General features: G+C 43.5%; 2 protein-coding genes across 2 annotated transcripts; one reads left to right on the forward strand and one right to left on the reverse strand.

Annotated features, from left to right (window-relative positions):
* Window positions 1–250: 250 nt before the first annotated feature.
* coro1a (coronin, actin binding protein, 1A) lies at window positions 251–9,338 on the forward strand. The gene is made up of 11 exons (XM_012824652.3): window positions 251–396; window positions 1,860–2,063; window positions 4,754–4,876; window positions 5,865–5,994; window positions 6,424–6,605; window positions 6,923–7,042; window positions 7,521–7,625; window positions 8,094–8,239; window positions 8,385–8,442; window positions 8,640–8,852; window positions 8,985–9,338. Exons 2-11 carry the CDS (start codon window positions 1,866–1,868, stop codon window positions 9,075–9,077), a joined length of 1,368 nt encoding a protein of 455 aa, XP_012680106.1. The 5' UTR covers window positions 251–396; window positions 1,860–1,865; the 3' UTR covers window positions 9,078–9,338.
* A 69-nt stretch (window positions 9,339–9,407) lies between these two features.
* Window positions 9,408–13,383, reverse strand: cldni (claudin i). Its single transcript, XM_012824654.3, has 3 exons — window positions 12,672–13,383; window positions 10,985–11,117; window positions 9,408–10,756 (listed from the first exon to the last, which is right to left on the reverse strand). The coding sequence occupies exons 2-3, from the start codon at window positions 11,114–11,116 to the stop codon at window positions 10,256–10,258; spliced, it is 633 nt and encodes a 210-aa protein (XP_012680108.2). The 5' UTR covers window position 11,117; window positions 12,672–13,383; the 3' UTR covers window positions 9,408–10,255.
* Window positions 13,384–13,770: the final 387 nt, after the last annotated feature.

The following is a 13,770-nucleotide window of genomic DNA, read 5'->3' on the forward strand; positions in this document are numbered from 1 at the left end:
CTGCCATATAAGTAGATCAGAAGCACGATAAACATCAACATAGATTGCATTGGTGGCATTGAAATTAAGGCAATTGCCAGTTCTCCCTTTACTCAATAAAGTTTGCAAACGCAACTTCTCACGCGTCGCGAATAGGTCGAAATTTAGAACACGTCAACGGTTTCTTCCTGTCACTTGTCGCTCGTTTTTGGTCGTGCTGAAAGTCAAAGAGGAAAAGACACCTCCCATTTCCATCTTCATTTCAACCTCTCACTTCCCCCATCACTTTTTAAAATCTTTCCGCCACTGTTCGCTTTCGCTCACTTTAGGTTTTCTCTCTCAGCGGAACACAGCCGAGGCCCTCAGATTCACCTCGACCTACTGTTGCTCCATCCCCTCCCCCACAGCAAATATCAGGTACAGCCGTCTTCTGCAATTCCAAACTGCCTTCACTTTTAATACATCCTTGATGATAGATTTATTGCCTTCGTTCTCTCTCGCTCTCTCTCTGTCTCTTTCTCCGTCGCTTGCTCTTACGTGTGGGACATCCTCAGGACTTTCCTAATTATATAATAGAATTAGTGCATTTCCCTTGGCGCCAAACTGTTCGGATTGGACGAAATTGCGACAGTTCCTCTGAAAGATTATTTTTACCACTCGATGTCTGAACTGTAAGAAGGGGCGCCTCTACATATGAAGTAGCCCAACCTTAATGGCAAATCTTGTGTGACTTCAACATCATTCAAACAAAAGCATAGGCTTTTGCCATAGTTATACCAAGCACCCTGGCAATATGCGTTTGATTAATTACGTTGTGAATGCTACTCGAGTTATGGGCCTACATCAGAATTGTTTAATAGATTGCAAAGATAAACTTGAACGTGGCGGCAAGCAGCGGATAGAAGCCTGTGTGTGAGGAAGAATGTTAAGACAAGGCTGAGAGCAGAAAGGTAGTAGAGCTCGCTCAAGGATGTGGTCTAACTGTCACTTGAGTGCCTCACCAGGTCAACGTCTCCACAGAACTGTTAACCCTTAGTCTTTCAGCTTCTTGAAGTATTATTATTATTACATGCATAACTTGACCGTTCTAATATGGAACATATTTTAATTAGTATTATCATTATTTTATTTTCATACATATTTTATTATGTTATATATTATGTTTTATTTATGCACCTATATGCACCTATTTGTTGAAATGTGTCTGTGCACCAATTTTGTGTACTGTGCATTGAAAAAACAAAAGTTCACCCAGGGGCGTAAAAGAGGCCCCAGACAAGAGGAACTTACACTCTTTTGTTGAGAGTAGTCTTTCCTTCCCCAATTTGTGATCTGTCTCTGCTCCTTATGTCTATGAGCTCTAGGTCTTCAAGGGACTAAACGCGTCAAAACCTTCTTGGTTTGATTTATGTTTATCCCCTGTAAAATCCAAAGAAATAATTGAGATGCAGCTCTCCAGTGTGTGCATGGTCATAATACTTTCTATACCACACACACAGAGACACACCCACAGATACTTCTGTTTTCCATTTTCCCTGAAAGCCATTTCTTGTAAGGTGTTTAAAAATTTTAATCACACAACCACCTGTACAGCAGCATATGCACAGCCTGTTTTTTCCCCTCTGTTAGCTGGCTAGGGCCTGGTTCATTCATTTGCACAACTCCACCACATCCCTGACTCTTTACATGATAAACAGTGGCAGTTTCACTGGAAAAAACATCTCTAACATGCAGTGTCCTAGGTCTCCCACCTCAAATGCTAACCAGTCTCTCTCTCTCTCTCTCTCTCTCTCTCTCTCTCTCTCTCTCTCTCTCTCTCTCTCTCTCTCTCCCTCTCTCTCTCTCTCTCTCTCTCTCTCTCTCTCTCTCCCACTCTACAGGTCATCATGTCCCGAAAGGTGGTCCGGTCCAGTAAATTCCGCCACGTCTTCGGCCAGGGGGTGAAGGCAGACCAGTGCTATGACGACATCAGGATCTCCCAGATGACCTGGGACAGCAACTTCTGCACTGTCAACCCCAAGTTTGTGGCCATGATAGTGGATGCCAGTGGTGGAGGAGCATTCATTGTGCTTCCACTGACCAAGGTGGGCCCATCATCAGTTTCACTGTGTGTGTGTGTGTGTGTGTGTGTGTGTGTGTGTGTGTGTGTGTGTGTGTGTGTGTGTGTGTGAGTGTGTGTGTGTGTGTGTGTGTGTGTGTGTGTGTGTGTGTGTGTGTGTGTGTCTGTGTGTGTGTGTGTGAGCGTGTGCGTGTGCGCGTGCGCGTGCGCGTGCGTGTCTGTGTGTGCGTGTGTGCGTGTGTGTGTGTGTGTGTGTGTGTGTGTGTGTGTGTGTAAGAGAGAGAGGTTTAAGAGTTTAAACTGAGAGCACATCTTGATGGAGGAGATGTTGTTTGCATACATCTTCATGAAAGAGGCTAAATCTAACCCTCCTTGTTGAACAAACAAGGGCTTGTGGGCTGGATGCAGGCGATTAAATAGATAGCCATTGGATAGCCCTCCCCAATGCAACTTTGTGCATTGTGCATTACAGTTGGTTCACTCAGGCAGTGCGATGGAGATAGAGTCAAGACACAGCAATGGCAACTGCAGTTGAATTTCAGGGAAGAAAACATGCATCCCACTGTGTTTGAAGTCTTGTGGAGGGTGATATGCTTTCATCATGATCAGATAATCGGCCCACTGGTCTTAGTTGAGTGCTGAAGTGTCTACATTTGCAAAGGTATTACGTAATTGTCTGTTGCAAGACAAAAGGTCTTGCTTCATAACTTTAAGGCTCTTCCTTGTCTGCCTCCTTGTCTTTCTTCTTATGGGCCCACACAATGGGGAGGCAAGACTGATTTAATGGATCCTTGCTATAGGTGATTAATGAGATAATAACTTATTATGTCAATTATAGTATCTTATTCAGAGTTTCTATCAAACGCTGATGTTGTTTGCTATTTGTGAAAATTCAAATTTCAAAAGTTCTCATGACAAGTGCTGGTGAATAAGGAAGTTCCCCGTTTCGTTGTTTCGCTATAGCAACGTCACTCTACCTCTTGCTCTACGCTCTTGTCACATTGTGTTCTTTGCCATATTTGGTGCCCTTCTCTGTCAGTTCGTCTGCACAGGATGTGGCAAGGGACTGATCGAAAGAGACACACACAGAGAAAAAAAAACTGACAAAAAGAATGAGGGCTCCATTTTGTGAAGTTACAAACGGCAATCTGAAAGACCACAAGCTTATCAGCATTTCAAATGTTGTGCAGTAGTTGTAGCATTCATGGAGGACAAATCACTGAATATCTTTAATGTGTCGTGTAAGGATTTGCTCCGGTTATGTAGGGAAATTCTCAACTTTTTTTTTTAATGCAATAGAAAACACTTTAGATTTACTAATTAATGATGGCCTCCTTAAAGAGACTATATGCAACAATTTGTCACTTTTTGAAGCATGTTTCTACAAGCAACTAGTACTTGTATCATCTTCAAATTAATTGGCATGGTACATGGCCATATAAAGGACAGATGAAAGCACCTGCCGTTCCAACTAGCCGCCTAAGCTATGCACTATGCAGTTCTGTGTTTTGGGTCAGACAACCCTGCAAAACCTTAAAAATAAGCTTTCACAGCACAACCAACTATATCGTCAAAAGGCTTGAGTTAGCATGCTAGGAAAGCTTTTTGTTTGTGCTGTGGTGTGCTGTGCTGTGCTGTTGCTGGTGTTTGTAAGGCTTTTTGCAGGTATTTTCTGTAGTTAGATAGTTTTTGACCAAAACCCCTTACTGCTGCTTTAAAAAGATGCCTGCAAGTGTCAACATGCACCTGTGTTCCTCAGAAGAGGCTACATTAACTCAGCTTCTCTGGCAGGCTTTGAGGCAGAGCAGTCAGTGGCAGACATAGTTTATCACTGAACAGTGTAATGTGACTCACATGACAGAACGGACGTGTTGCTAGGTTTTTAATAGTTGGGATAATAAAGCTCAGATGCACTAGGCAGCTTATGTATGGTATGTTTGCCTGTACATGTAAACTATCCCTTCTCATGTGAAATATGACTGTTTGCCTAGGCAGCAGAGAGGAATCGGCATGCTTCCTCAAATGTTCCAAAGCCATCAGTTTGAATCATTTGTAAACATGAAATCTAAAATGAAATACATTGGAGAGGTTTCAGAGACCATCGCAATGCTGTCATTTATTACTGGTCTCGTCTTTTCATATTCCCTGTAAGTGAGTGTGTAGAGATCACAGGCCAGACAGGGCAGATTGAGCCAGCCGGAGGGGAACGGGGACTTTTTCCGTTCTGCTGGAGTTTTTAGTGGCAACCCTGCCCCCTTGCCGTACAGTTTTCTCTACACTAACAGAGTTAGTGGCCATTAAGGGTAATTGGAGACATAGCTACAAAATTGACATCAGCTGACTCAGTTCCTCTCATCTAATCCTGCTATCTACGTATCCTTGCCGAATCCATCCCTCCCCTTTCCCCCTGTCCATCGTTCAACTGACCAAATGTCTGTTCAATGTGAAATATTTAGTGTTCTTGTGTATGTGAGAAAAATAATAATCTTTCCCAGAAAACAAATATTCTGTTCTGAGCATAGCACGGCAGCACGTGGCTCATTTTAAGAGCATATATGTGTTCGTATCTGTTTGTTTTTATGTTCAAGCACTGTGCAAGACATATAGTGAAGGATCCAATGTTCTGTTGTAATTAAATGACTTCTTTTTTTTCTCTCTCTCTCTCCTTTGTCCCTCCTCTTTTGGCCTGTCTTTGTGTTCTCTCTTCTTCTCCAGTCTGGCCGCATTGACATGTCCTACCCCACTGTATGTGGCCATACTGGACCTGTCCTGGATATTGAGTGGTGTCCACACAATGACAACATCATTGCCAGTGGCTCCGAGGACTGCAGTGTCATGGTGAGAGGTTATAACCTTCTACTCCATCTTCCCAGGCATAGAGCAACATGGGGGAAGTGACTGTTCTTCTAGTTCTCCCTCTTCTGTTTCAAACAAGTTCAATGAAGTGATCTTTCACGCAGGAGCCACAGTGCACTGGGACCATGGTTATATCGCCATGTTTTAGTCAGAACAAAACCTCATCAAATTGTATTCCATACTTATATATCACTGTTCTGGCAGCCAATTTTCTCACTCTATTTTGTTTTCATTAAAGAAACAGCTATTACATGCTCACACTCTTAACCTCTGTTGCTGAGCAACTCTCTATTTCATGAGACACTGGCACTCGCAAGCTACAACTGAAGCTTTCCGTCCACTTCCTGTGCACTCACATGACGATCTTTGGCATATCTGATCTCCTGCAAGTCATGCATGTTAGCTGTGAAGAACTTGCAAAATCAGGACTAAGGATCAGAGTTAATAATGATTGACAATAATCAATAATCCAATTAATCTTATATTCATTTGAATTTGTTGCTTTTAATTGGACTTAGGTTAAAATGCAATAGTTTCTGGTTGAACTTCCTGTTATATGAAATGCCCTAAGGGAGGTGTGAGTAAGTGTTTTCACCACCCCTCCTCTCTCGGTCATATCAAAGTGTCTTTGTATCAACAATTGATGTGTGAACAATTGTTGTGAAATTGTCAACCGAGGTAGCAGACTGATACATATTCATGGAGGGACGGGGCTATGGGGTGACACCCCTTATGCTATGAAAGATATTTAAACTGAACTGTTTCAATGGCTGACCAGATGAGACATCTGGGGAATCTTTTGAGTGAAACCTCTTTCTACCTCCCTTGATGCACATCACTGCAGGAATAAAGCCTGTTTCTTGACTGATCATTCTCAGACTGAATCTCCACCAAACTTTTGGTACTAAAGAACTGCCATCAGCTGCAGCGGCCAGGCATGTGTTGTGACTGCAGAGATTGTGTCTTGTAGATCTGGGAGATGCCTGACGGTGGCCTGGTCTCGCCCCTGACAACACCGCTGGTGAAACTGGAGGGCCATTCCAAGCGTGTTGGCATCCTCAGCTGGCACCCCACAGCCCACAATGTGCTGATGAGTGCAGGTAACATACACACACACACACACACACACACACACACACACACACACACACACACACACACACACACACATATGCATGCACACACCTGCATACACACACAGACCATTGCATGCATGCAGACACACATTGAATCGCACACACATCTTCACATTCTACGGTGTCCATATGGACACACAATACCCACTTGATATTGATTGAGTCTTAAATGATGGGACTGTGGCTCCATCTAGTGAGCAGATTGCCACATCACCATATTCCCAATTCCCAATTCTTGCTTGCTGTAATTCAACTCATGTGCCTCTTTTCAATATCTCCTTTTCTCTGTTGTTTCTGTTCTTACTTTTTGACACCGTCTCCATTTTGTCTTCTCTCCATCCCTTCCCCTTGCCGACCACCTCTGACCCCACATCTCTTCTGCACCCCCCCCAGGCTGTGATAACGTGGTGATCCTGTGGAACGTGGCCCGCGGGGAGGCAGTGGTGAGGATGGACACCCAGCACACTGACCTCATCTACAGCGTCTGCTGGAACAGGGATGGCACACAGATCCTCACCTCCTGCAAGGACAAGACGCTGCGCTTGCTCGACCCGCGCAAGGGCACCGTCATCACCGTATGATCCCTTCACTCTTCTGCTTCCTCCCTCCATTCTCTTATTCCTTCATTCTTCATCCTTCATTTCATTCCTTTATTCCATTATTCTAATCCTCTGTGCTCCCAATATGCAGTTTTATGTGCTTGTTGTTTGAGCCCAAACATTAGAACCGTGTTGTTTGGTGTAAGTACTGCCTGAAAGACCATCTTTTGAAGATGAAAATATAGCTTAAAGACAGCAGAACTACAGTATGTTATTTCGGCCAATCTTGTACTACATGTTAGTATACTGTCAGGCATGAGAGTGTTTTAAAAGCATGTCCTTTACTCTCTCAGGAGAAGGAGAAGCCGCATGAGGGCTCGAGGCCAGTCAGGGCTGTGTTTGTGAACGACGGGAAGATCCTAACCACTGGCTTCAGCAAAATGAGCGAAAGACAAGTGGCTCTCTGGGACCCAGTAAGTGCCTCTCAAAGCCATAGAAAAAACCCTACATGAGTCTTCATAGCAGTGTTACATGGAGTAACATGGAGAGATTTCGACACTGTGTAGTTTGGGTGTGTGCGCTTGGGTGTGTATTTGGATTTGGGTGTGTGTGTGTGTGTGTGTGTGTGTGTGTGCGCTTGGGTGTGTGCACATGCATGTGTATTTGTGTGTGTGTGTGTGTGTGTGTGTGTGTGTGTGTGTGTGTGTGTGTGTGTGTGTGTGTGTCTGTGTGTGTGTGTGTGTGTGTGTGCGCTTGGGTGTGTGCACATGCATGTGTATTTGTGTGTGTGTGTGTGTGTGTGTGTGTGTGTGTGTGTGCGTGTGTGTGCGCTTGGGTGTGTGTGTGTGTGTGTGTGTGTGTGTGTGTGTGTGTGTGCGTGTGTGTGTGTGTGTGTGTGTGTGTGTGTGTGTTTATGTGCTTGCTCACATGTTTTGGTATGTGTTTTATTAGAGTAATTTCTCGGAAGCCCTCACCCTTCAGGAGCTCGACACGAGCAGTGGAGTGCTGCTGCCTTTCTTTGATCCCGACACCGGCATTGTGTATCTGTGTGGAAAGGTGAGGGGTCAAACTCACACACACATACTACACTATACACACACACACACATAATACACACTCACATTACATGAAACACACACTCACGTACAGAGATTCACACATACTATGTACACACACACACACACACACACACACACACACACGCACGCCCCTTTCCAAGCGGTAAGCAGGTCATTGGTCTATCCCATGCATCACACGAGAGAAAGAGATGTGTTCAAGCATGTTTGTGATCATATCTGCGCTACAGATTACAGCTGCATAACCGCTTTACTGCAGCACACACACTTGCCCCTCCTCCTCCTCTCTGAGTGTTTGGCCTGTCTGTGGAGCTCACTAGTTTAGGTTTGGAGCCCAGCAACGGATTTCGAAAACTTGAATAGATTGCATCTCACTTTCTTATTGTTCTGGTGTTATTGTTGGTAATGGGATTTCCTGTGTTTGTTTGGGGCCTGGGCTGGTCGGCAGGGGGACAGTAGCATCCGCTACTTCGAGGTGACCGACGAGGCCCCCTACGTCCACTACCTGTCCATGTACACCAGCAAGGAGAGTCAGAAGGGCATGGGCTACATGCCCAAACGAGGTCTCGAAGTCAACAAATGCGAGATTGCCAGGTGAAGATTTTGCCATGTTTTATTTTAAAGCTCACAACAATTTCTTTAATTTGACTTTATTTTGTAATATATATATATATATATATATATATTTGTGTGCACTCTCTATACACACTCTATCTCTATCCTGTCACTCCTTTCTCAGATTCTATAAACTTCATGAGAGGAAATGTGAGCCCGTCGTTATGACTGTCCCCCGTAAGGTAGGTTTGCCTCACGTACACATTCACAGGCCAGCCTGGGCAGGTAGTAAATGACGGCCTTTTGCATTAATGCTGCTGTTGTTCGGTTTGTCACTTGGCTCTGTCTTCAAGTGCTTACCTCTCCATCTTGTTTATCTCATATAATCTTTCTTCGCCATATCCGTACAACAACACGTACAATTTTTCACCCCCTGCAGTCTGACTTGTTCCAAGAGGATCTGTTTCCCGACACCATTGGTCCAGAGCCCTCTGTGGAAGCCGATGATTGGTTTAATGGCAAAGATGGCCAACCAATCTTGATCTCCTTGAAGGATGGGTATGTGGCCAGCAAGCCCAAAGAGTTCAAAGTGATCAAGAGCCTGTTGGCCACCACAGCTTCCACCTCCCCCCATTCCCAGGGCGACAACTCGGTAAGGACAATATTCGATATTCTTTGATGATCATCAGAAACGATTAGGTTTCATTAAGCACTTTCCCATTGGTTTGTGGCATTCATGGTTTCCTCCCTTTTTTTTGTACTTCTCTTCTCTTCTCTCTGACAGGGACTTCAGGCCCTGCAGGCCGAGATGAAAGAGATGAAAGCCACGATTGAAGAGCTCACCAAACGAGTGAGCGAATTAGAGAGCAAAGACTAAAGCCAAGGAGAAAGAATAGGGGTGTATAATTGGAGCCAATGGGGCAGGGGCAAGGGAGGGAACAGGACGTAGAACAGAGGAAGAGAATAATCATGTGAAGCGATTTGATAAAATGAAGGTTACAGATGTTTAAATAGAATATTGAGGCTTGAATGCAGAGTGCGATGTAGGGAGAGATGGAAGTGCTCCGTGTGCAATCAGCTCTTTTGTTTTTTCTAATATATGCTTTACATCAAAATAAATGTTGTGACTATTTTGGAATTTTTGTCAGATTTGTTCATTCACTGTTTCCAATCCATATGACATAAACAAACTCACAGGAGATGCTAGTTTGATCAGAAACATTTTTTATTAAAATTAAAATTGTCATGATATTTGTTGAATTTTACATGCATTAGTTTCATGGATATGGTTTCATGGTCAGAACAGTTTCTACTGCTCACTACCGCTAATACTAATTATGCTATCAAGGTTTTTTTTTTACTGATATCTACTGATTTACTACACATGAATATACACACATCATCAGATCAGATTCCTGAATGAACAGCTGCCAAATTAAATTGACTTTGGTAGCTGGTAATTTTAAATGACTAAACTGGAAATGTTATGGACGATTGAGATAAAAAAAAAATGACCTGAGGAAGATCAGCTAATACAACACTGGGCATCAGCTTGCCTGTATGTGCCATTCTGTCCAATTACATCTAGCTGATCACGTTCAAATCCAGAATAGTCAGACCCACCACACTACAGAGAATCGTGCATTGATACAGTTCCTATCAACATTTTGTTTCAGGACATGTTGTCCAAAAAAGGAGTCAGCTTTCAACACTGTCCTTTGATGACTGAGAAGACATATACTAAAAACAGCCTTATACATCAGTTTTGAAAAGCAACCCTACCCACATGTACTCCCAATCTCCACTTAGAACTTGAATATAATGTAGGTCTCTTGAGATAATTCTGCTTTAGCAACTCATAGCTTTGAAAATATTCATCCCCTGGCCTTGCTTTTGCGCTCAGAAAATATGCCCCCCTGTCTGTCCTTCCTTATTAGCTAATCTGTTTTTCCCCTGACGAGCAACACTCTTGCTAGCAGACGCAGACACTCACACGAATACAAACACTAAACAACCTCGCTCCCTCCATATTTGACACACATAGGCCCGATGACTCTAGACGTAATTGGGTGCTGAGGCGCCATTGCTGTAGTACTTGGCGGTGCTTCCGGACCCAGAGCCTCCAGAGACGCGGCTGAAGCAGCAGAGGAGACCCCCGGCCAGCAGCAGCAGGATGCCTCCGGCCCAGCCGATGAAGATGCAGGCTCCCAGCTCCCTCTTCTGGGAATCCATGGCCAGCGGGTTGTTGAAATTGGTCACGGTGGTGTGGGCCGACCAGCTGACGGGCACAAGGAGGAGTAAGCCGCTCACCAGCATCATGATTCCAGACACCAGGCACATCTTGGGCTTGGCGTCCTCATTCTGCACACAGGTGGTGAAGTCGGAGCCGGCGAAGAGGATGAGCAGGGCGAGGACGAGGACCAGGCCGCCGATGATGGTCATGGCGCGGGCTGCTTGCAGGTCGGAGCTCAGGATGAGCATCGAGTCGTACTGCTTGCACTGCTGCTGGCCCGTGCTCTGCGTCACGCATGACATCCAGATGCCCTCATTCTGAGACTGTTGGAGGGGGGGGGGGGATTAAAGCACGTCATTTACAGGATGCCAATAGCAGTGTACACTTTCCTGTAGTACAGATTGACCAACACGGACGCCTTAACGGCAGTTTCATTTTATCTGGTTGGAATTTGTAATGTTCCATGTTTTACTTTCATATGTCACAAACGACAAACATAAGAATGTTTAATTTGTTACAGGAAGAGAAGAATCATTTCTGAGATACTCTACCTGAGCAGTCACAATGTTATTCCCCACAAAGGCTGACACCTTCCATTTTGGAACAATGCAGGTAACGATCCCAGCGATGAGGCCCAGGATCCCCAAGCCCACACACACAATGTGCACACCAACAGAACCCATGCTAAGAGAGAGAACAAGAGGTTTAGGATGAGGCTTACATGAGAAATCGATGTCAAACTTCAAGTCATACCAGTATACATTGAATAAAATGCAGTATATTATGTATGATAACTTTTTCCCTGTGTGAAACAAACGTTTGATTAATTTCCCACACAGTGTTTATAACACACTTAAAGAAAGTGTGTTGAACAGATGTGTCACAATCTAGAGGTGTGCACATTCTCCAGAAGAGCCTTTCCAAGAAAGGCACATGTGTCATGGCGCATTCTTGCATGTCTCTTAAGGAGGAGGCTGCATGGCACAGAGTTTGCCTGTGACAGGCCTGTGCATGAACAGCCAAGAGCCACTCTTGCAAATAAAGTCCCACCGAACCACAACTTAAAGTCTCACTCGTGTCTGGACAGGCCCAAGATGGCTCCCACGTCCGCTGTTATTGCATACTGATAGACTGCCACTCCCAGGAGTCTACTTTTCAGGATCAGCACAGCAAACCCTATTTTATACGGTATACATTTATGTGATCTTGGCTCTGTTAAAACTGCCCTCGTAATCCAATTGAATCCAATTTACTCAAGAGTACTCGGTATCTTTCACAGTCACCTTTACTTCAAAAACTCATGCTCCAATATCCCACGCTGAAAAGAGAAGTTGCTCTTCATAGCAAAACAAACTCCAGTAACTTCTGCATGATTCATTCATTCAACAGCCAGGTGGGAGCACTGACCCTCTAGACACACATGTGCATTCAGAAGTCCTCATTTGCTTTCATGGAGAGGTAAGTGCACTGGAGAATGCCTCGCATAAGGCCGTAGAGATTCGGAGGCAGGAGGTGAGTGGGCACAGACCCAATGACTAACAGCAATTGTTGCTGTTTTTAGACAATGGCAAGTCGCTTGACAGTTTTCTGTATGACTAACGCTCTCTAGCATTCTGGTCCATCTGTGATTTTTGAAAGGAATTACTCGTTTTTATGCCAGGCTTTGAAAAACTGGCTGAGATTTGCTGAGAGTTTCAACCTTACATTCATATTTATTCAGTAAACTTGAGACTGTGTGATAGTTTTCCTTCATGAACTCACTATTTCACTGAAAAAAAACTCTATTTTGTGCGAGGCAAACAAATTCATAATATAGCCTTGAAAAAAAACACAGACAAATAACAATTCAGTTGAAATTTAAAAGCAAAGAGAAACAGCCTTATTTATTTTTCTCAATAAGCTGATATAGTAACTTATGATAAAAAGTCAAAGTAATTACGGTTTTTCATTTTTTCCATTACTTTTAGTTAATTCAGCTCAAGTATCAACATCATTCAAAGCAATATATATATAAAAAATGCTTTGTCTCCGTGCCCAACCAAATTGTTGTTATTTTCTGTCATTGGTTCCTTATGTAGAAGTCCAATCACATATTACAGTTGGCATTACTTTTGATTTATGGACTTTGTTACAGCAGCATTAACAAGTTGCATATATGTCACAAATAATGTCCAGAACAATAACGTTACTGTCCCAATGTGTACCGAAGAAAGAAAGAAACTTAACACGATTAATTACCTCTAAAATTGGTGCTCTTTTCTTGTTCTGAAGTGAGACGCTTTTCCTTTGAGTTAACCTTTTGATTCCGAAGTCGTTGTTTGTCTGAACTATTTAAGATTTAGTCTGTTCTGAAGATGTTGAGTATGAGGCAAGGTCTTAAAAGGAATTCAGTCACTGGGTGTGGTCTCAAAGAGATGAAGAGTGGAGAGAAATACGTGGTTAGGGGCAAGACTGAACTTGTCCCATTCCTCTTCTTCATTTTCTCTGTGGGTAGTGTCACACACTTGGTTTTTCCCAGGTTGTGCTTTAGCTTTAGGGCTTTGAAGCTGAACATAGACAAACAAGTGACCTGTTCCAGAGTACATCACATTTTTTTTTCATCCATTGTGACTTGGTTTAGAAGATAGCATGTTGCTCTATGAGAATAGCTACTTCCATTCAAAAAGACCCCTCAGTGTTACCTTCCCACCCAGTGCTATTTCCTAAATCTTGATTTGCCTCCCACAGTTTTCCTATCGTCCCACCTGTATGGCTCATATGAGATACTGTTAGTCATTGTCTCAGGTCCTCCACGCCTATCATGGCATCCACATTCTGTTCCAACACACACACACTTTTTTTTCCCCTTCAGTACAGTTTCGACAAATGATGGGAGGGGCATGTTGACGCAAAGTCATGGATATAGAGATGTGTGTGAGAATGACCGCAGGACACGACAGAATCACGATGGGTGCTGAGTTGTTAAGATTTGCATCATGGAATTGTGATTCATGTTGATGTTGACTTCACATGTTGTTTGTATCACATGATTTGCTATGTTGCTCACAATGGTTAATTTACTTCCATGAATTTACTGGAAACCTACTGGTTCTTACAATAGTTCTGCGGATGTAGAAAAAACATAGAAATTAGGTATTGGGCCAGATCCTTGATGAATATGGTTATGAAGAATCTGAGGATCATATGCTATCAGCTGATGAATTGTCATGAGACAAAACTCAAAGGCTCAGTTGTTCCTCCAATGTAAGTGATTTTGAATAATTTTGCATTCACATTTGGCAGATGTTTTCATCTCAACTGAGGTAAGTAGCCAAAGAACACACTTGCTTAAATACGA

Source organism: Clupea harengus, chromosome 1 (assembly GCF_900700415.2).
Source record: "Clupea harengus chromosome 1, Ch_v2.0.2, whole genome shotgun sequence".
NCBI lineage: Eukaryota > Metazoa > Chordata > Actinopteri > Clupeiformes > Clupeidae > Clupea > Clupea harengus.